This window comes from Solea senegalensis, linkage group LG3 (genome assembly GCF_019176455.1).
Source record: "Solea senegalensis isolate Sse05_10M linkage group LG3, IFAPA_SoseM_1, whole genome shotgun sequence".
Classification (NCBI taxonomy): domain Eukaryota; kingdom Metazoa; phylum Chordata; class Actinopteri; order Pleuronectiformes; family Soleidae; genus Solea; species Solea senegalensis.
This window is the reverse complement of record NC_058023.1, coordinates 24463839-24487273: the sequence shown is the minus strand read 5'-3', so window position 1 is coordinate 24487273 and position 23435 is coordinate 24463839. Positions and strand designations below refer to the sequence as shown.

The following is a 23435-nucleotide window of genomic DNA, read 5'->3' as shown; positions in this document are numbered from 1 at the left end:
TCCAGTCCAATAGGTGGCAATGATGCTGTTTTAAGCTATTTTGAAACAACAATCAAATATGTAGAAACGCATGCGCGGACTAGTCACGTGACTTCAGGGTAAAACTTCAGCAGCGATTAAACTTCGGTCTTCTGTTAATATTAGAATTATTTTGATTTAAAGCATGTAGTTAGTCGGGGCGTGTTGTGATTCAATACAACTTAAAATAAGCTGGCGATTTACGTCTTTAAAACAAAGCTAACTATTGGCTAGTAGGGTTAGACCTAACCCTCTTCATCAGCAAATGTGTTTGTTTACGGTTCAGCTCGGCTTTTTTTGAGGACGGACGTCGTGGACAACACGACAATGGAGGAGGCATTAAAAGGTGAGTAAAAGCATCACCAGTGGCTGAAGTTACATACTGTGTCAAACTGGGTTGTGGAATTACGCGTTTAGTGTCGCCATTTAAATGAAATAATAGCAATGACACTTAAATGATACGTTTAAATTTGACTCGGTATACTTTTCAAAGCAACACGTGTTTATCTCTCTTGTCAGCATACATGTATGTCAGTTTAGTTAATTTGACAACATTATTGAAATGTTGCTAAAATCATGTTAATCTAAAGCATTCTCTTATTTCTCTTCCCACCTGGAAGTTGGGGTATAAGAGTGTGAACATATCAAATAAAACAGCAAATATACAGTGCTATGCAAAATTCAATTATTTATCAATCACTTCATTGGAAAACATCCACAAAATATGGGCAACGTGTATGCAGTTTTAAAATAAGACATATGAAACCAGGTTTATTCAGGACATGCTTGGCTATTATGTGTTTTATGAGTTAAACACGTCGACAGCTTGCTAATATTTCACTCCTTATTTCACTTTCAACTCAAGTCAAATCAAATTTGATTTGAAATTGGTAGAAATGCCACAGATTTGTCACAAACGAGCTGCCCCAGTCCAGTCATCACAGTCATAAGTCCTTTGATTACCTTTGATAAAAAAATAAAAAAGATTATGATTACCTTTTGATAAAAAAAAGATGGTGAAACATCACCAATTCCCACTGCAATAAACAATGTGATTGGTGTGAAAAATGTTAAACTTGGCAGAGACTCCCTTCACGTCGGACAGGTAGCCAGGTACGGGTACTGCACTGTAAGACCAACATCATTCAGTCCCATCATTCCAATCCAAATGCCAATGATCAGATTTTGACAGACATAACAACAAAGCTGGTGGTGCCTTTAGACCTTTGCACAACACTGTAATTATCTGTCCTTGCCCAAACATCCAAAAATCCATCATTTACTTTTTGAGATACGTTGTTCATGGGGGAAACATAAGCTCCATGGTAATATTAATGGAGGTAATGCTATTAAACACAATTTTTGTTTAAAGCAACACTGCACTGAATAATGGTTGATGTTTGATACAATAAAGTCATTTGTCTTGTCCTTTTTTATGGTTCCCAAGGAAAGGCCAAGAGGAGGCACTTGAGTCAAGATGAGTGTCATGAACTGGCACAAAGTTCAGAGGGCTCTAGTTCCCTTACCCAGCCGCACACCTTTAACTGTGGTCAGGGCAACAGTGACCCCAACAGGTGGCTTAATCCCAGGACACCCAACAAGCTACGAAAGTGTGGTAATGTGTTATAAGCGTTCTCCTAATCATTTTTGGCAGGCTGTACACAAAGAAGAGCAATGATGCCCTCCAAAGCTTGAAGCTCTCAATTACAGTTCTGCATGATTGTCTTATGTTCACTTGGCAGGGCACCCAAATATCTGTAGGAGCCAGTGTTGAGTTAATTTAGTTTAGGGTTAGTTTGAATTACGTGGCTTTGAGGATCCTTTGTAGTTATTAGTTCATGTAGATAAAGGGTACCGTAGACACTTTGATATCTTTGACGCCTTAGAGGGATTGGAAGATATGTACTGGAAAATATCTAGCAATTTTTTGGTTGGACGGGTCCATTAGAAGCTGAACTAGGGTTGGTGTAAAAATGTTTTTTGACCGTCAAGTCACGCTATGTTATGTTATAGTACTGTTTGAATCAGTAGATCGTCATTCACTACCTGGAACATCAAGGGAATATTTCTATGTGTTGTTGATCCGAAAGAAGCTTGGATATTTGTGGATAGAAATGTAACTTGGATGTACGGTAAGTGGAAATAAATGTGCAAACCCTTCACATGACTCTTTCTTGCCGTGGTGATTTAATTTAATTAATACGGTACCTGCGAGTCAAGCCCATAGGAACCTGACCACAGCTAACAACTTTTGGTGGCTTTAGAATTTTGTGTACGTTTGCCACTACAATATCTATCCATCCTTGTTTTACTGCTTTATCCTCCACATGAGGGTCGATGGGACTCTGGTGCCAATTCCAGCTGACATAGGGTGAAAGACGGGGTACACCTTGGACAAGTCACCAGTCTAGTTCCCAAATCAGCATCTTTTTTGACTGTGGGGAGAAACCGAGAACCCAGAAAAAAACATGCAAACTCCATCACTTAAAAAATTATTTAGTCTAATGTTTGATAAAGTCAAAGATAAAGAAAATGTCAAGCAAGAAAACATGAAAGATTGTCTGACGGCTTTGTCCTTTCTTGCTTACGCAGTGATTTCAGAGCCTCAGGCCAAGGATGAGGAGGAGGAGGTTGATGATTTCAGCCTCCTTGCTGCTGTGATGGAGTCAGAAGCTGAGAAGGAGGAAAAGGTGGATTACCTGGAGGGAATTACAGCAGAGATGTTTGGACCGGCTGATGAATTTGAATGGTGTGACAGCGATATTCACGCCAAGGAAGAGGAGGTGGAGGCCCTTCCCGATGGTCTTTACGGACTCCTGGGCACCAGCAAGAACCTTCTGCAACCTCAGGGCTGCATTGATGACCTTCCAGAGGAGGTGCTGAGGCGGGTTCTGTGCTTCCTCCCTGCCAAAGATCTTTACTGCAATGCTAGCCTGGTCTGCCATCGCTGGAGGTACATTATCATGGACGCCAAGGTAAAAGAAAAACCCATTATCTATAAGACCACTTTTACACGGCACGCGGAAGTTACTGTGCTCACTGTCCTCAAATTATTGTCACATTAGACCACTCCGTGCTCCAGGTAAATCAGGAAATGTTAAAAAAAGAAAAAGGGAATCAATTAAGTATTTTTAATTACTAATATATATACACTACAAGTTTGGACACACCTTTCCATTTACTTGAATGAGGAAGTGTGTCCAAACCTTTGACTGGTTGTGTGTATATACATATATGTACACACATACACTTTGTGTGTTCATTTAATTTCTGAAACTTTACAAACTATTGTAATTCCTGCATGAAACCATGGACTTAATGATTTTAATTACTTTTTAGTGACTTTTTTTCAGTGCTCAAATCCTGAAAATTCTTGAGCTGATCATTGTGAATGGTTCTGAGCAGAAATATAATGATCCTATCTGAGCCATTTCACTGTGCAACAACCTTCAGCTGCTGACTTCACCTGCCTAAGTTGCCGTGGTTGAATCCCTTTTCATTCTTTCTCATATCACACAATTCTCTTTTGAGATCATCATCATCTGTGATAAATGTTATTTTGCCCTGTTATATGGTTTCCCTTTTCTCCTAAGTGGTAGAAAAGAATTTGCAGTGTTTCCATTCATTTGGTTCAGGCACGTTGGGGTTTGTGAAAAATATTTTCTTTTTTTTTTTTTTTTACAGTTTATGCCCTATAAGAAACAGTACTACCGTTACATGATGAAAGAGAAGAATACAGTATTACACATGTGGTCCGTCCTGAAGAACAACAACATAGCAGGCCAAGCGTCGTACAACCACAGCATACGACACCTCGTTGTGTAAGTCAGCATCTCCTTAGTAAGAGAACAGAAACTGTTGTTTGTGTGTGTGTGTGTGTGTGTGTGTGTGTGTGTGTGTGTGTGTACATTTGCGTATATATATATATATATACATATATGTATATATTTAATGTCAGATATAGTTGGTATGGTGTTGTGCGGGGGTGGGTTTGTTAAGTTTAACAATTGCTTTTGTCATTAAAATATTTGCATTCAAGAAAAGTTAATTTCTGTTTGTATGTTCTGTCAATAATATTTCTTAGAACGAAAATTGGCATTAGCAAAATTGTCAGATAAAAATTGGGATGTGGGGTGGCAGGCATCATTTTTCTCCCAACTTAAACAGTTCTTTGCGTGTTCTGGTCAGGCTGATGGCTCAGCATAAGGTTGGCGAGTGGGTGAGGCCCGACGATGTCCTGGAGTGTGTTAAGAAACATCGACTGTTTCCTCAAGCCGAAGCTTCTATCAGATTACGTATGCCTGATATTCAGAAGTACATTAACCTTAACACTGAGGTAAGACCTGATCATATACACATGTGCATGCAACTACCCTGTAACAGGGCCACATTTTGCCGGTTGTATGCAATTCTAGTTTTCCAACTGTGACCATATGATAATGATCTGTTATAGTTTTACTATGGCAGAACAAATGTGGAAATCCATATGATAAATGCCACACATAGATTGCAGGGAACCTTGGTTTTTTTTTCTATCCTAAACTCTGCCTGTCAGAGCTTTGTTCAGAGTTCGAGGCAGTGTACGAGACAGTTGTGGAAGCCTTGTGATTCTTTACACGGCAAAACTATTTTATTCAACCACACCAAGCCTTTACTAAAGGTGTTAGGTCCTAACCTCATTCATGTCTGATCTGCAGGGTCCTAACCCATATGCAGCCATGGCTGTCATATTGATCCTGAGCGAGTGTGTTGGTGACGTGCAGGCCCTGGCGTCTCTTCTCAGCGGCTGCCTGTCATCCGCCAGCATCACAGAGTATCTCAGCCACATGGCCATGATGCTGCTCGCTTTAGAGAGGAACAAGATCCAGATCAGTAACAGGTAAGACTCATTCAAGTGTCAGCATTTATATATTCTATCCTATACTATAGTATATATTATATACTATATAATCTGCCTCTTTGCAGGTTGCATTACAACATCTTCTATGTGCTTCACCTGATGGAGAACGGTCCCTTTCCTGACAAATCCACTCAGAGTCGGTGAGATTCAAAATGTTTTGATTTTTCTTGTTATAAGAAATGTATGAAATAATGAGTTCATAATTTATTTCTAATCATGTCAAACTGATTATTTTCACGATTATATTTAGTCAATTATTTATCTTTATTAATCTATTAGTTTAATTCATAAAAACATACAAAAAAAACCCACTCTTAAATGATCTGAGATTTATCGTGATCATTTATCAGTGTTGAATAAATTGAAAATGTGGTCTTGTTTGTCTGTATTTTGCCCTATTTTTGAAATCAATGTTATTTGGTTTTTCTCATTATGATCGCTCAAAAATGCGAAGGAAAAATTAACAGGCATATTAAAAACATAATCTATGGCGAGTAAGGATATACAGTAAATTCAGTCGGCGTAAATTGGTTTTCCAATATGACCATTTCCAATCTGTAACTAGGTGATTTTCCTCTTTTCCATCTTTTCCAGTTTACTACACAGGTTTTTAACAGTCATATGCTTGTTCTTTTTTGTTTTGTTTTGTGTGTGTGTTATTGCCAGAGTGCCAGAGATTCAGCTCACTGGTGAACAGCAAAGGATTATGAACCACGACATTCAGGCTGACCATTTGGTGAAGATCATAGCTTTTGCAGGTACATTCAGTTAAAATCGCTGTTGCTGCACATGTACCATGTCCACATTCTGCAACTGTTTACCTCAAAGAATGCTGGACATCTCTGACCTTTTGCCACTGCAGCTGTGGGGAGTCAGCCAAAGCAGCAATTATCATCTAAAATGACTTTAGATCATAGCTATTTACTGAAAATCCTAATGCTTAACACTGTACAGATACAGTATGTGGTGCTGATTAGGGCTGAATGATTTTGAATAAATAAGTTATTGCAATTATTTTGATTGAAATTGTGAGCGAAGGAATGGCACATTTTACATAATCTCATTTTCATTTGAATAGCATATTTAAAATGATTAAATAACTAAATAATTGTGCAGATCTGTGAGAAACAAAGATGATTTCTTTAGTCTGTAATATGAAAAATGGTTATTTTTCATACATTTTGGCTGTAAAAAATAGTGCACCTCCTGCGATTTGAGGAAATTTTAGGGCTGTCTATATATTTAAAAAAAAAACAACTCATATTTTGTAATTCGTTAATCTAGATTAATCACGATTAAAATGTGCTTTTCAGTTGTCATATTCCATAAAACTTTTGTTCTATCGATGGTTCCGTCGCGCAGATGAAATTAAACCTTTCTGCCTAACAATCCCTCACCTCTCCATCTTCAGCGACTATCTCTGTCTCTCCTATCTGATTCACAACAGGCAAGTGACTGTTTTGTGGCTTTCATGTCAGAGGTCAGCACACACCAGAAGTAAACAAACTTGCGTTAACTACATTAAATTATTTTATCGTGTTAATCTTGGCTGTATTAATCTGTAGGCTGTATTAAAGTTAACTTGTTAACTTTGACCACCCTATACAATTTCAATGAATTGTTCAGCCCTAGTGCTGATGGGCTTATTCAACATTGTGTGAACTCATTTGACAATGGTTTGAATGTAATGGATGCCAGTGGCAGTTTAGTAGGTGTTGCAGTCACAGAGATCATGATGTGAGTGTTTGTTTGTCCCAGGTACAGGAAAGACGTCCACGTTGGTGAAATATGCTGAGCAGCGGCCACACCTCCGCTTCCTGTATGTAGCTTTCAATAGGTCAGTGGCTTGTGAGGCACAGCGCCGCTTCTCCAGGAACGTTGACTGCAAGACTGTCCATTCGTTGGCCTTCAGTGAAATTGGCGTACTGTAAGAACAAAGTTTATCCCCTCAGATGCACCGTGCATGTCTTTTAAGGTCTTAATTTAAGTGTTTAATGTGTTTGATTTGCTAGCAGAATGTTCACATTAGAATTTAGATTAGATTAGATACATTTTTTTTTTTTTACAAAAATGATGACCTCTTGTGCCTCTGCGATCTTCTTTTTCGCAGGTATAGAAATCATAAGAAGCTGACCGCTAACGTGAAGGCATATTCCATCAACTATGTTCTGCCTAAAGGCCGAGGTGGATTGGTTAAGGCCAAAGTGATTTCAGTGACTCTCGAAACCTTCATGGCTTCAGCAGACCAGTCCATCAGCATCCGCCATGTCCCAAGCACCCACATAACCAATTCTGGCAGAAAGTTTGTCATAACTACAGAAGAAAAAGTGGTAGGATTGCATACATCTGACACACTTTGTGCTTTTAGTTTCGCCAAATATTTAGCCAATACAAATTTGCTTTTATTTGTGCAATTTCAGTTGTTTGTCGATGGCGCGCAAACCATCTGGGAGAAAATGCAAGATCTCAATGAGAGAAAATTTGAAGCCTTCTATATGACGCACGATGGTACACCACCTTTTGTGATATTCAAATTTATGTTACAACAAATACTACACAGGTATTCACTGGTGCTGTTTATTCTCAGGTTACCTGAAATTATGGCAGCTCCAAGATCCCAAGCCCTGCCTGTCTGACAAATATGATGTCATTTTCATCGATGAGGCCCAGGACTGCAATCCAGGTAATGATTTGGCAACTGTTACAGTCCTATGGAACTATAAAATAATTATTTTTTTTTTTTTTATCATTGTCCGTAGTTTTCTTGATTGATCATGTTTTAGTGGTTCTTAATGTACCTTAAAAATATATTATAGTTTTTATTACTTTTATCATCATGAAAGTGGGCAAAAATGCTTGCTTTTTGTAAATATGTTTATTGCTATTGCTACAAGGGTTGGGCGAGTGAACAATCTCATTGTCGACAAGATATGGGATCTCCTTTGTGATAATACCTAGTGATTCTGTGACACCAGCAAAAAGCTGCAACCTCCTTTATGTATTTTACTCCCTGAGTAAATAATTCATTCTGTCACAGCTTCCTCAAGTTGCTTTGTATTCCAGCTTTTTTCAATGTTTTATTCACACCACACAAAGATCAAATTACACCCTATTATCACGTTTACTTTGACAGCCCTTCAAATAACATGATTTTTTTTTGTCATGGTTAACTGTGAGGATGATGGCATCTTCTTATTTTGTTCCCTCTCAGCCACCATGGATGTGCTGCTGTCTCAGCAGTGTGCCAAGATCCTGGTTGGAGATCCTCATCAGCAGATCTACACATTCAGAGGAGCTATCAATGCCCTGAACTCTGCCCGCCACACACACATATACTACCTGACACAGGTATGGTATACACAAATGCACACATTTACTTTCAATGATTTGGTATCCAGAGCAAAGAAATTAAGGAAATACTCACATTTAAAAAGCTTAAACAATCAGAAATCTTGTTTTAATCATGAAAAAAGCTTTAATCGATTATCAAAATAGTTGTCGATTAATTTAGTAATCGATTAATTATTTCAGCTCTAAAAAATAGCCTGTTAAAATGAGAAGTTTATGGATGCACAGGAACTGTGTGGTGCCAACAAGCAATGCACCAAGACTTTAAATGAGTGCTGCGATGATTCATTGATTTCTAGATTAATCACCAACTATTTTCATAATTAGTTTATTTGTGAAATGGGAACATTTTCTGGTGTCTCTGCTCTATATAACAAAGAAAGAAAAAAAAGAAAAATGTAATCCAATGCACTTTTTCTAAAACAAGATCTGAAATTCCTTTATTGTTGGAAAAACACGCCTTTAACACGCTCTAGTTTCAAGACTTCAGCAGGTTGTCAAACAGATAGTCATCAAGATCCAGGCCCTTGCTGTTGTTCCATCAAGCTTACTGCTTGGATCTAGGGTTTTGACCAACAAAGAGTTCAAGTCCAAACAATTCCACTAAATGCAACAAAGCTGTTTTCAAAGCAAGACATGTGATTTACACAAAGACCACTTTCAACATTTCCGAGTGATCAGATTATCAGTCTTGGTTAGTCTTTCCCTGAGAAGGAACAATTTTCTTTAAAGTAGCAGTTTACAGTCAATGGCTACATTTTTAATCAATCCATTGATTTACAAATCAAAATCCAGATCATATATAAAATACCCACATTTGTTCCATTATTATTAAAAAGATAAAGTAAAGTAAATAATGTTTTATGTGATAATCTGAATAATTAACCTTTGTGCTGCCATTGTGTTTGTCTAGAGCTTTCGATTTGGTGCTGAGATCGCCTATGTGGCTGCCTCCCTCCTCAGGGTGTGTAAGCAAGTCGATAAGATTCTTGTTGGAGGAAAGCAGAAGGGTAAATATTGCCAACATTGGAGCTAAATAAGATGAGATTAAATAATTGCAGTGTTTTTCGATTATTTACAGGTTGGTATATTGCGGTGGCATGCTCAGTTGCAGCAGCTCAGATCAACCCTCCATCTGACCTCAATTTAATTGTGCAATTTCAGTATAATGACAATCAAGATCCTTTCCTTTCCCACATGTCCACTCTGAAGGCAGCGTGTGTGACGAGACGGCGGTCCAGATTTTAGAGGATGTCAGGACGGGCATGAGTTATTGCCCAGGGAAGACGGCCATCTTATCAAGATGCAACGTCAGTGTTTTCAACATAGCTGTCGAACTGACGGATGCCAACCCCCACTGCCGGATTCATTTCATTGGTGTAAGTGCAAACAGACACACAATATGTGATACCAATAATGTTTCACATGGAAATGTCATGTTCGGCACCTGCGGAATTTCTTTCTCAACTGAGTACAGTTTAGTTGGACTCTTGTTGTAATGAATACGCTTCTTTGCGTTGTGTTGAGGGCTCGATGAGAAGATTGAAGGAGGAACCAAAAAAGTAGACACACTGGAAGCGGTTTCGTGTATGTCTCGTGTATGTCTCTGGTTAAGATGACAGGACCACAGTGAGATTCAGTGGGATTCAGTATCATCTAGTATATAAGAATATATACTTTCTTATAAGAACAAGAAATTCAACCTGTTCTGGGTTACTGTATAAACATGGTGAACTCTGTGGAAAGTCTACTCTGTGTAATACTAAGGGCTTGGTCTAAAGTAGTGAAAACACAACTTAATATTCAGGTGATTCTTAATGAATGAATTATAAATATAAAATTCAGTTACTCACTGTATTGTAAACATCTTGCCACAAAATACCGACTGCCTAGTTGAGAAACAGCAGCATAAATATAAGAGCACTTTGGAGGGGAGAGATGAGGAATTACAGTTAATGAAAGTAAGTGTAAGGTTCCTGAGGGAGTAAGACACAGAAAGCGAAACAGCACTGGGTCGGCCCACCCCTCTACTACCTATCCATTTGCAAAAAAAGCAGACCTGTTTGTGTCCCTCTTGCTTTACTAGTGCAATATTGCTATTGTGCCTTTGCCTTGCCATCAGGTGTGAAGTAAACCAAATCACTTCCTCTGTGTGTGTGAGGAGCTGATTTTAGTTTAATCTGCATTGTGTGAACCCATTTGAACCTAACAGACATTAATGCAATTTTAAAGCTTATGCGCTGTAGCTTTAAGGGTTCATTTTCATGTATTTTCTTCAATTCGATTGCAGGATTTACCATCAAATACTTGACTGGCCCAGTTATTGAGCACTGTTAACCCTGATAAAAAAATCAAGTTAAAAAACATTGAAGATGATAAGATATAAATGCACAACTATTAGTATTCCAAAAGCTCATATTGTTGAAGCACTCACAGGGCTAACTTTTTGTTCAGGATGTCCAAAATATCGGGCTGAATAGGATCCTTGACATCTGGCGGCTGACACAACAACCAGACCCACATCCAAAATGTAAGACAAATGTTCACATACAGTATATGTATTGTTCCTGGCTTCAACATTTTCTCCCTCACATAAAAAGGTAAAACAAAACAAATAAACAGGCTTTTTTTTCTACCCTCAGTTATCAGGGATCCCTTAATTCGCTCTTTTGCAAGGAAAGATCAAAACGCCACCTTGTGCCTGAGGAATTACATCGAGCAGACTACAGATCAGGAGCTCTCCAGCAAATTCAACATCGTTCAAAAATATGGACCTAGAATTCCTGAACTGGTGACACGCCTGAGCAGCTGCTTTGAACAAGACTTTCACAGTGCAGGTTTGCACGCACGCACGCACGCACGCACGCACTGGCGTTCTTTGTGTGGACATTATGCATTCCCAAGCCCCTTACCCTAAACTTAACCATCACAACTAAATGCCTAACCCTAACACTTAACCTTTACCTAACCCAAACCCAATTTTAACCCTAACCCTAAAACCAAGTCTTAATCCTCAAAAAGCCTATTAAAGTTGTGAGGACAAGCCAAAATGTCTTCACAAGGTCAAAATGTCCTTACAAAGATAGGTTTGCTTGACAGTTGGTCCTCACAGCATACTATAGACATGTACACACTCAGATACACACACTATTATACATGCAAACATGCTTGAAAAATGTAGGTGTGTCCATAGAGTAGACTGAGTTTTTGTGTGATGTTTAGTCCTTAAACCCTTAATCCAAAATATTTCAAGTGGTATAATTTCATTACAACAAGCTGTAAAATCGTGTATGTTTTCATAGATTCTAGTTTTGTTTCATTATTTTAAATGTAATCACAGCATTACTAAATCCAATTCAAGTGATAACCACTGTATGTGGGTATCTAGTAATTTTGCTGATCCAGGTGTAAATCTTCACAGCAGTTGTCATACCTACTGCCTCTCTAGTCAAACACAGGTTTTGCCATTGGCTTTCTTACTTCACATACATTATCTCAAGGCACTGTACATTGTAAGGCAAAAACTCGCCACACCCCCTGCACTGCTCCTCACTCTCCCTCCCTCAGGTAATTTCTACACATTTTTCAAAATGAGGCGTTAGGTGGAGTTCTCTTCAGAAGAGGGGTTTAGTTGCCCTTTAAATTATAACCTACAGTGAATATGGGTTGCTGATAACCTTCTGATAGCTGTGTTCACATCAACTCAAATGGACATCACTATCTTGCATTAATTTTTTTCCCCAATGCGCACCACTTTTACCTCATGTTTCAGACTTTATTGTGGGAACAGTCCACAAGGCTAAAGGTCTGGAGTTTGACTCTGTGATGGTCACTGACGACTTTGTGAAGGTTCCCTCCTCCTGGCACCGTTTGCACCACTTTCCAGTCTTTGAATTTGGTAAGTGTTGCTTTTGCACTTATTATACAGTGTCGATTTTTCACTGGACACTCTGAACAGATGTTACTATCTATGTGTGCCACATTTGGGTACACAAAGGTTATCGAATAAAACCACCATACTGATCAAAATGGGCTATAAACCAATATCTCTCAAGTCTTTTGATGTTTTGAATTGGGTCAGTGAAACTGTTATGTTGTTACTTCTTCATTGCAGCACTTCAGTAGTAAAAGAGTCGCGAGACTCCATCCATCCATCTACCGCGTTATCCTCCACCGGAGGGTCGTGGGTGGTGATAGGCGGGTTACACCCTGGACAGTTTGGCAGTCCATCGCAGGGCCACACATAGAGACAAACAACCATTCACTCACACATTCACACCTACATCCTCATATTGCATGTTTTTGGACTGTGGGAGGAAGCCGGAAAACCCAGAGAAAACCCACGCACACATGGGGAGAACATGCAAACTCTTTGCAGAAAGGCCCTCCAACCAGGGCTCGAACCCAGCTCTTCTTGCTGCATAGGCAAGAGTGCTAACCACTACACCAACCGTGTGGCCCTGATTCGCGACACTCACTATACATGTATAAAATACACTGCTCCAAAAAGTGAATGAAGGGAACAGTTATATCAGTTATAACAGCCCTCAACGAGTTGGTGATCTTGTTTCCCATTGATGGATGTTACGTTTTTTGTTGTAAATGCATTACGCATTTAATCACATCACATTTTTATGTGTGATTCAGGTGTTTGGTTAATTTTTTTGAACGGTGTATGGCAGTGGACAATTTTCGATTAGGTCGTCTGTTTTGTCTGTACTGACTGTACCTAAGTGAATACAATGACAGGTAGGCTGTTCTGAAATTAGTGTATTATTTCTCTGATAAATACAAAAGAAAAGCAACAGCATAGGTTTTAAAAAAAACTGGTAAATAGCTGATCCTAAATGTTTGGTAGATATTTGAATATCTTTGCTTTTGAGTTGTTTCATGTGAGATTTTTCCTTCCCTTTCCAGTCAACATTCCTCATGACGAGTGGAACCTCCTGTATGTGGCTGTGACTCGAGCTAAGACTACACTGATCATCAGTGAGAGCATCCGCCGCCTCCTCACAGTAGCTGGGGTAAGAGATACAACACAAGACAGTCTCACTTATTATATTGCGAAAGTTCATTATGTCTTCTGATTGAACTTAACAAGTTTTGGCGCCTTCTTGATCGACCCGTCAAATCTGACAAAGGCAGAAGATACACACTGAAACTTGTTAACAAAGCTATTGTTTCAAAAAAAAACAACCCAAAAAAGTAAGTCTAAACACTTATTATTCTAAACACACATCATTTGGCCTTCTGTAGTTGTGAAGACATAGACAAGTAGTTTAACACTCACTACCTATAACCATCTCAAGTTAATCCTTAACCAAACTTAAAGATTTAATGTTGAACAGGAATTACATAACATTATTTATATTCTGCATTCTTAATCTCAACCTGGGCAAGCAATACTATCAGAGCTGACAGAGGGAGCATTTGTGTGTGTATAAAGCAGCAGTGCAGGGGCAGACAGGGGCATTTAGCATTTGTCCCATCAAACTCCTGAATGACCTGGGTTTTTTGAGCAGTAGAATTCACTTCTAATACCTGACACTTTGTTTTTACAGTCCAACTCTAACCTGTTTGTAGCCGTCTCACTTTACCTGTCTTTACGTGCGCTGTTGCTGTCGTCTGCAGCTTAAAAAACAATCACTTTGCATTGGAACTGAAATCTAAACACCACTACACTGAGAGTCTTTTAGAGGCTGATAGGTTTAATCAGTGTAAACAATCTAAAAGATGTTTATTTATTTATTTATTTATTTATTATTTAATGAATGAATTAATTAATGTATGTTACGTACTTCAGTTTTAACCCTCGAAGGCTTGTGTAATGTGAGAACTGGAAGCTGCCTCCCACAGTGCCAGAATTCTTTGAATACCGTCATTAAGATGAGACCGGCATTATGTTGCAATAACAGGTTCAGACAAATTTAGTTCTCCCCATTCACTGTACAATAAGTCAGTTAAGTAATTATTGTGGCTGGCTCAGTACTACTATTGATGTGAAATGATGTGTTTTCACACTTTTACACCACGATGGTTTGGACAAACTTTATGTCTTACCACTAGCAGTCTTGTTCAAAGAGTTTGAATTCATGTTTGCAACTTTCTATTCCCCTTTTTTAAAATCAAAATCTTGTTGTGTCATGTGATTGAAGCTGGAAATTGGGAAAACATCAAAGAGATGACTTTGCTGAACTTTATCATAATTATCTGTGTTCAGTGGACTGTGGTGCAGCTGGAGTGGAATTCATATGGAAACTAACTTAACAATCAGGGGACATTCGTCTTGAAGTGCAGTTATTTAGGGAGTTACTACAAATTCTTGCTCAATGTGAAGGAGTGAGTCAAACGCAGCTTACTGGCTTTGTCGTTTCACTCGGGCATTAGCCATGGGTTGGAAACTCCCTTTCGCATTATCTGTGTGTGTTCGTCCGACTTTGAAATCTAGTACAATTTCAGTTAGACTGGCATTGGCGTTACGTTAACACACACAAAATATAGCCAAATGTATTAGTGTGTTCTGCCCTACCTAATGGATAGTGATTTTATTGTTTAAATGTGTTAACATATGCATGCTTGTTTGAGGTGCAAAATGTGTTTGTTTTGTGACCCTGGCTCTCTCCCAGAACTACTTTTCTCCGCTCAGAGCCAGGGAGACTTAATGTACAAATGTTTGAACGACATAAAATTGGTTTTGTTCACTGTGCATTCCACGGTGTATGTCAAGAAAAGCATCACTGATGCCAAAGACTCTGCTTCACTGAGCGCAGCAGATGGACTTCTTTACTTTCTCACACCCATCTACAGTCTCCCATCTACAGCCTCCAGCGGCAGCAAAGCAGCATCAACTCAGATTATGTGTATACATGTATGTCCAAGGATTGCAAATAATGGAATTTGTTTGCTTAGAAAACCTAATTTTACAGACAGATGGCACAATGTGGTGCTTTTTAACCTCTTACGAAGACTGAAACTAATTCACACATGAACACTGGAAAATATGAAGTCAATTCTTTAAGACTAGTTAAGTTGTGTTAGTTGTTAAGGCAGAGAATAAAAAGCATCCACCGGCGTAGCCTGCAGACTTCAAAATAACAAGGCAATCAGAGATGGCAGACTTCACCCCATTCAGCAACAGGCCTCTGTCGGCCTCTATGTGTAACAGACTCTGTGGTGCAAAGGTAGAGCGTCTGAGACACACACACAGAGCCACCATAAACAAGACGTAATAAAACCATCGGCTTTGTTTTCTCCACCTCATCTTGGAATTTCTGTCTTTCCCAGGAATACTACTTAAAGTCAGCGATGCCTAACTCCCTGATGAGTGGAGGGGGCGAGCCTCTTCCCTGTTCAGTCTCCAGCTGTCCCAACTGCATCACACCAGGCTCAGCGTTCGTCATGAGCAAGCGAGCGATGAGCTGTGTAAGAAAATGGCCACTGATGTGCAAAACATTACAGTCACTTTGTATTTTGTCTGGACACATTACACTGCCTAGATTTTGACCCAGAACCAGAAAAAGGTTTTAAAACCTTTAAATAATTTGCAAAGTCACGATGATTCAAATCAACGTCCCTCTTTGTCTTTGTCCAGACTGACAGTGTGTCAGAAGGCGGCCCGCTGTGCGAGAGGTGTGTGTGGAAACGAATCGGACCGATCGCCTTCCTCATGACTGACGATGTGCAATCAATGGCTGCAATACCAGACAGACGCCCTATCCAGTTTGTTTTCTTTTAATGATGATGGACCTGTCTTGTTATTCAGAGGAGACACCTTTAAATGTTTCTGTAAATTTTCTATTTTTCTCTGTGAGATAAATGGCATTTTACTGTAATATACTGTGCAGCTGAGCTCCTCAGCCTCGGACTTTAAAACACTTTAAAACTTTTCTACATTTAAATTTCCGAGTGTCTCCGTTTTATTTTGTCAGCAGGATTTTAATGTCGGAAATAGATAAATCACTGCAGTTACACAAGTAATCAAAACTACACAATTTTTTATGTAGAATTTTATATAGTTGATAGTTGTAGCATTTATAGTCGTCTGCCCGTCGTGTATAAAGAATGTGTCGTCACCGCGAAACATCTGCAATCAAATCCGCTTCGACTTCTCACCACACTAACAGTTCCAGAGAAGATTAAATGATAAAAAAAACAGTCCTGCTTTTCACAAAACACACCCAGATTGTGATGATCCAAATTTGACAGAACATTTCATTAAGCTATTCAGTCCATCTTGAGCCTGTTCTAAATGTTAATAGTAGACTCAACTAATAGAGAAACAAATTCAAGAGCAATTCTGAACTGAGGTCAGAGGTCAACCAACTGGTTTACTTCTTACAATGTCCTGCGAAGGTCATGTAGTGCTGCTTCAATGCCACTTGACAGAAGTTCCTACATGGAAATAGCTTTATGAATTTTTTTACAAGATATAGTTTGAGATCCTTGATTTCAAACGTTCAACCATTGTGCCGAGTCACTTCAAACACATAATTCTTCAGCTGTGTAACAAATATTGTTAGTGAAGAAACAAACAGCCCAAAACATGAATCTGCTAAAATGCTTTTGCAGATTTTTATTTACATTTTTACATTTTCAAAACGTGATAATGATTTAGCGAAGAAAAAATAAAGATAAAAAAAAGGAAAAAGGGATGGTGAGGAATCCCCATCATCACCCACCAGTATACGTAAAGGCACACATCAGGAGAAAAACAAAACATTTGCCTGACCCATTTCTTTAGAAATCTAGGTTATTTATTGAGGTTAGTCAGTTTTGTTATTGGCACTAAATTGGAAACAGTCAAACAGTATTTGCTCATTTAGGTTTTTCATTATGCATAATTTATCAATAGAAATAAATGCACTCGTCATCTTCATCCTCACTAGGGTTGCCTAGCATACTGTGATGTTTCGGGCTCTGGAGTGTCTCCCACAGCAAGATGGGTGTCATTTTTAAGATCTGATCTCAAGACCTTTAAGTGATAATAACAGGGTAAAAGCTTGGTCATGCTTGTTAAAGTGGAATAACACAATAGTCTACATGCTATAATATACCTCGGACAAGAAGAAAGATACACATTGTGACTTTAAGCACCTGACCAGCGCACAATACTGCAAAGTGGCTCTAGTCAGGACGACTAGGACTAGAGACTCTTGTCTTTTTGTCAGTCTCTGTATTCAGAGGCAGACTCCTGTGTTCCATACACCGCGCCATTGCAGGACAAGTGCAGGTGCATGGAGAAGGGTGACGTATGCATGACGTTGAAAGTCAGAGTGCGATTGAACAATCGCAAGGCTGACGGGTGGTTCCACTCTTCAACATCAACTAACAGTTCCATGATGAGCAGCAAAGCAAATGTGCAACAAACCCAACGGGCTCCTGTTTTGGACCATTAGCATGAACATAACATGCTACAGATCAGGTTGTCCAGACAGATTCAAGTGTGGAAGACATTCTTGAACCTTGACTTCATTCTGGTTTGCTTCACATAAAAAAAAAGTTAAATGTCCTCTAATTTCCTGTCTCTGCAACGGCAGGCCATACTGTGGGAATTTTATGGCGCCCGAGCAGGATTCATGGGTGTCATTTCTTTCTCTGACGCTGGTGGGTTTCTTGACCTCCTGAAGTATTTATTAAAAAACGAAAAAAAACATGTTGATGCAAGGATAATCATGCAAACTGCTTGTTTGCGGCTTATAATGATGAGGTTTTTTTTTCTTTTTAACGTTAATAGCCTACCTTCTGTAACATGCATAGCTGACTCCCAACAAAGCGAAGGTGACCAGTGCAATGCAGACGATCACCACTGTTGTTGTTTTGACAAGTTCTGTGAAAGAAACAAGCCTCGTTACCCACTGTATGATTACAGTATCTGCTTCATGTAGTGATCCATTTGAGTCTCTTTAGCACAGAAGTATGGGAAGATAAAATAGTAAGTGAAGGGGGGGAAATACATTTCAATCTATAGAACAGTTGGATTCCCATTAGCCTGTTTTTTTGCACAAAAAAAACCTTAAAAGAAAAAATAAAGAATTGAAATATCTCAAAAAGGTTTTGGTGCTTGAGGAAGGTGGAAAAGTTCTGATTCAGTGAGTGAAGGATGAAGTTTATAAATCCAGTGAGTGAAACATCACTACAGCTCCAGCTCTCCACTGCAGTATTGCGAAACTGCAGATGAAGTGAAGTCTGTGTGCACTGATGCGGAAACGCCAACATTCCTTGACTCAGAGTAAGTGGGAAAACTTAAACTACAACAGATGTTAAAATTGTACCATCCCTGTGAAATACAGTAACACATAAATGTGCATTTTCTTTAACCTAATTTATAACCACTTATTATCACGTTATAATGAGTTAAATCTGTATTTTTTTATATTTTTTTTAAATATCATAAATATGTTTTTATAACTATATTCCATATCAAAACAAACACTTTTATTTTGAAATTGTGTGAAATGTCACAAATATCATGTTACTGACATCACAACATAATATTATGATATTACTTTAACCTCATATCACCTACTGGTCAAGTTTTTCCACTTGGCCAGTCCCCTACTGTGGCAACAGGTCTATTCTAATACAGTAGGTGATGTGGTGAACACAAAGTGTGTGGCAGCTTACTGTTGTCAGTGTAGGTCAACACATGAGGAGTGAGTGTCGTGTTGCTGTTTTTGTTGGATGAGTTTGATGTTGTCCAGTCTGTTGCTCTGGTCTCACTCACAAATTCGATGTCTGAATGAATAAGGTGAAAAAAAAAAAGCTCAATTATTCATGTTCACTTTTTAGAGACTGGCCAGAAGTTCATGTCACTGATTTTTGGCAAGCGAACTGATTTTGACTGTGCTCGGAAGACCTGTGTTGGATATTTATGGTTTAACATGGTCGCAACAGAGTGTGGACAGTGTGCAAACAAATGCATTTTGAGTGTAAGAATGAGAAACTTTCAGTATCACTTTCTCCAAGTTACACGTCTGAACAATCTACCAATTAGCAATCAGTAGCGGCTGAAAAAGTGTCTTGGCCACTACACTGTGCATGAAGAAAGGCTCAGCCTTTTAAAGTACAAACAGTATCCTTATGATCATACGCAGCATTACTACAGAGGCTGTGTTTGTGTTTGTATCAGTCCCTCACCTGTGTGCACAGCAGGAGAGGTTGACAAGGTGCCGTACGTTTCTGCAGCCACAGACGCTGAGATGCTGCTTTCACCCAGGGTCGTATGAGGGGCAGTGGAAAATGCTGCTGCAAGACAAATTAGAATTATTAACAGTCAGAAGGGCATGACTACATCTACTATTGCTAAGTGCTAATACTACCACTATATTACAGTACTTAACGGCTCATGACAGGCTGTGATATATTGTGACATCATGGCTAAGAGAGTAGTGCTTTTACACAGCAGCTTAGAGTTCAACGTTAAAAATGTCTCAGATGGTGAATTTGAAATTTTTCTGAATTCATACAGTCAAATAACAGATTTTCACGGAGCCCCTAAAGAGACATGAAAAAAAAAATTGGAGTGCTTTCACCCGTAGCAGAGGATCATACAGTTTTATTTTGAGATTTGCCTGAAATATAAAGACATCAATTCGATGCTTGCCAGTAAACACAGTTTCCTTATAAATGAGAGACATCTGAAGAGACTGCTGTACCCCAGAGATTTTAATTGAAATTAAAGAGATCGTATTGCAGACGACACATTTGCATTACCGCGATTACATGATGGTTTGTGCTATCGGGAAAATTCCAATGCTTTCTGAAAGCTAAGAAGTTGCACCTCAAAGCCAACATGTGGTTATTACGGTAATGCTTTATACTGTTCAAATTTCAAATTTAACACGCACAATCAGGTGTTCATGTACAACTATTTGCCCTAGCGCATGGATTCTTGTCATACACGAGGACGACGACATATATCACCACATCATAATTCTCGTTCCTTTAATTTCATCAATAAATCTTATTGTAGGTATCCTTTAGTTGTTTTTGGTGGCATCTAGAGGATTATTGTGTAGCAAAAAATAGATGACAATTTAATACAAATGTGAAAACTGCCTCATATGGCTCCCAGGATATTTTTTACTTAAATAAAAGCAAATACATTTTTCAAATAATTTTACTCCCTGTTAGTTTGGACTGACGCATTAACACTCACATGCTACTGTTGTCTCTGGCAAATGAGTAGTGGTTATCCTTGGGTCAGCTGGAAAAAACAAAAACAAATGAGTGGCATCAGCTGAGAGAACATGCAGTGATATGATATTTCATCTCTCAAAATTGTATTGTTTTTCAAAATTTCATACATCTAACACATTTAGGTGCTTTCAGACTGAATAAAATGAAAGCAATTTTGTTTTATTGCATTTCTATTGTTTTGGTTTTTTTTAGGTTGAAGGTGCAGCGTAGGCAGCCAATAGTAGTGCCCTCTTCCTGTGAAGTGTCAATTTCTGTGGAGGAGGACCTGAGGGCTGAAACCTTAATGGAGCCAAATTGTGGAGCAATATTAATATTTGTCTGTCAGTTTCTGTCATCAGCAACACATTTAAACCTCCTGCCATAGGCCAGGTTTCCTCGGGGCTGGAATCAGAGCCAAACGGTGAAGAAAGGTGAAAAGGTCTGTAGTTTTTCTCTTAAATCCTGTGATTAATATTATTTTAAGTGCAAATAGAATGACTGTTTTACAAGGCCAAGTATATCCTGTGTGCACAAGCTTTGGTTGGTGTGGCTGAGGTTGAGGACTTACTGGAATTGGGTTTCACAGATACTGATGGTGCAGACTATCTGTAAATCACATGCAACCACATGAGAGTTTCTCAGGAAGTCGGGTCTTTCGTTACATGTCTGTTTCCGATTCTCTGTGATATGGACTTGTTGACTTCCTGCTGAGACTGCTGATTTGAAGTGTGTTTATTTTATTCAAGGTTGGGCTACAGATGTACTTCCTCTGAATGTGATCTTGGATCAAATGCAGCCTCTGGGATCATTGATTGACAATGTAGTTACGTGTCTTTGGTTGGGCTTTCTGGCCTAAAACTGGTTCCATGATTTGTATTTTTATTGGCATTATTTTGAGGCACAATGCTGCTCTGTCTCTAACCGTCATTGTATCTTAAAGGCTCCCCATTATGCAATAAACTGGGTAGAAAGGCAATCCTGCACAAACAAGAATAAATCTTACGTATGCACTGGAGGGCAGGCGGGGTCCACTGTGGAGTGCCATTATTCCGCTTGCATTTAATGAGGTTTGAGGTTCCCACTTGCCTCAAATATCCGTCCACACATGTGTATCGAAACATTGTTTCCAGACAGGTCTTTGGTGGAGGTTTAGTTAGAGGAATATGACGAATTTCTGAACACGGACATTTGACTTTGTCTGTAAGAAAAATCGATAGAAATGACAATGAGGCAAATATGGCAGAAATAAATAAAAATGGTTGAGCTGTGATTTTTATTTCTTGTGAGTTTGAAGCAAAGGAAAAACTCCTAAAGACCTACATTTAAGTTGTCAGCTTTTCACCAGAGGTAAATCCTTTTTATAGGCCATACCTAATCAGTAACATGATTAGGTATGGCCTATCACTTTATGTGAGTTGTTCTCACATAAAGTGTTTAGTACAGATTGCACAATAAATAGTAGTTCCTGTGCTCCTTGTTCATATTGAAAAGTCATAATGCAGAACTGAAAGTAAACTCTGTGCAGTGTAATTCCTGTCCAAATGTAAGGGTGTTAACTCTTTTTGTATTCCCTTGACCTTCATTCTAAATGATTAGTCTGTATTCCTCTAAGAAAATATATATAATTTTATGTTTTTGTTCCATATAATATGTTGACCATTTGTTAATGACCATTTAATCATTCTTTCCATGTACAAACATTATTACATTACATTACATGTCATTTAGCAGACGCTTTTATCCAAAGCGACTTACAGAAGTGCATTTAAACATTTGGGTACAAATAAGAGCTAGAAGTAAGTAAGAGCTTCAAGCAGATCAAACTATGAAGTGCTAGTCATAAGTGCGATGTACACAAACACATTTATAAATGCATAAATACATTTAGAAGACGTGGTGATATGTAAAGTTCTATAACTTATAAATATACCAACGCAAAAATAAAAAGAATAAAAACATTAAAACATTAAACACACAATTTCCTTCGGTGGTGTTATATTTCAGAGCCTTGCGTTAGACCGAACTACCAAAACAAACACCTACAGTAATACTTTTATTTTTTAAATGCAGTTGCGCATTGATTTTACAATACACTTACCGTCGTTGGAAGAGTGCGCGACTCCGAGAAAACAGATCGTCAAAACACAGACAAATAATCGGTGTGAAACCAGATCCATGTGATTAACCTTAAACCATTTTGGCAGAAACACGTAGACTAGTACAGGTCATCCTCACAGTGAGACAGACGCACGGCTGTCACCGACGCTGTTCGTCTTCTCTTCTTCTCTCCCTCACTTTCACTTTCAACTACCACAACCCAACCTGCCATCCAGTATAATCGAGTCTGTTGCGGCCATTTTTGTAGTTCGCCAACAAAACGGCGCTAATGTACATAGTAAATTTGCTTCATATCACCACAAATGAGGAGGTGTCTATGCTACGTGCGCGTGTCTCTGCAGTACAAGAGACCGCACTTTCACGCGGCTATGCATTTTCTTAACAGCGCCACCAGCTGAATGAACACTTGAGGTTCCAGCAGCTTAGACCACACAACAACAAAGACTCGAATGTAAGTGCAGCACTGAATGTTAAATTATTATTATTTTTATTTAGTTTACGTTTGCTATTCCAAGTGTGCTTAAACCGTTTAGTTGTAAAAAAACAACAACAACAAAACAACAACAACAACAACAAACAAACAAGGAAGCGAGGAAGCTCCAGCTCACATGGACCACTGGTGGACTTCATGTTACAGTCACAAGAACTTAAATGTCATTCGTTGGTACTTTAAGAATGTTCATATTTTATCACCAACAAGCTGAAAAGATTTACTCTGGGCCTTTATTGGAAATAAAATCTATTTATGGATTTGAATGCAACTGGTAATTAAATGTTAAATGTAAAATGAATGTTGAATTACGGTACATCATAAGGTCATTATATATTTCCTTACCTATAGGCTGTGCTTATTGTAGAATGCCGAGGCTCTTGT

The 23435-nt window shown here is 38.7% G+C and overlaps 2 protein-coding genes across 3 annotated transcripts; one reads left to right on the top strand and one right to left on the bottom strand.

Moving 5' to 3' along the window:
• Positions 1-81: 81 nt before the first annotated feature.
• On the top strand, positions 82-16168 carry fbxo18 (F-box DNA helicase 1). The gene is made up of 21 exons (XM_044021683.1): positions 82-364; positions 1466-1633; positions 2611-2993; positions 3703-3839; positions 4207-4354; positions 4716-4897; positions 4984-5058; positions 5585-5676; positions 6677-6845; positions 7029-7248; positions 7339-7426; positions 7506-7601; positions 8130-8266; positions 9180-9276; positions 9479-9645; positions 10721-10796; positions 10909-11103; positions 12039-12164; positions 13184-13290; positions 15551-15688; positions 15858-16168. The coding sequence occupies exons 1-21, from the start codon at positions 346-348 to the stop codon at positions 15999-16001; spliced, it is 2964 nt and encodes a 987-aa protein (XP_043877618.1). The 5' UTR covers positions 82-345; the 3' UTR covers positions 16002-16168.
• A 697-nt stretch (positions 16169-16865) lies between these two features.
• On the bottom strand, positions 16866-22756 carry il15ra (interleukin 15 receptor subunit alpha). 2 transcript variants are annotated; one of them, XM_044021685.1, is made up of 7 exons: positions 22542-22756; positions 21447-21641; positions 20424-20471; positions 19403-19507; positions 18890-19000; positions 18005-18092; positions 16866-17886 (listed from the first exon to the last, which is right to left on the bottom strand). In XM_044021685.1, exons 1-7 carry the CDS (start codon positions 22618-22620, stop codon positions 17820-17822), a joined length of 693 nt encoding a protein of 230 aa, XP_043877620.1. In that variant the 5' UTR covers positions 22621-22756; the 3' UTR covers positions 16866-17819. The 2 variants fall into 2 exon arrangements, with proteins under 2 accessions (XP_043877620.1, XP_043877619.1); XM_044021684.1 differs by having other exon boundaries at positions 19403-19510; positions 22542-22755.
• Between the last annotated feature and the right edge of the window lie 679 nt (positions 22757-23435).

Coding starts and splice junctions, on each gene's coding strand:
- fbxo18 (XM_044021683.1), top strand. Junction 7,249..7,338: donor TAACTACAGAAGAAAAAGTG/GTAGGATTGCAT, acceptor GTGCAATTTCAG/TTGTTTGTCGATGGCGCGCA. Junction 13,291..15,550: donor GCCTCCTCACAGTAGCTGGG/GTAAGAGATACA, acceptor TGTCTTTCCCAG/GAATACTACTTAAAGTCAGC.
- il15ra (XM_044021684.1), bottom strand. CDS start 22,620: ATGGATCTGGTTTCACACCGATTATTTGTCTGTGTTTTGACGATCTGT. Junction 21,642..22,541: donor CGCGCACTCTTCCAACGACG/GTAAGTGTATTG, acceptor TTTTTCTTACAG/ACAAAGTCAAATGTCCGTGT. Junction 19,001..19,402: donor CTCTCCTGCTGTGCACACAG/GTGAGGGACTGA, acceptor TTATTCATTCAG/ACATCGAATTTGTGAGTGAG.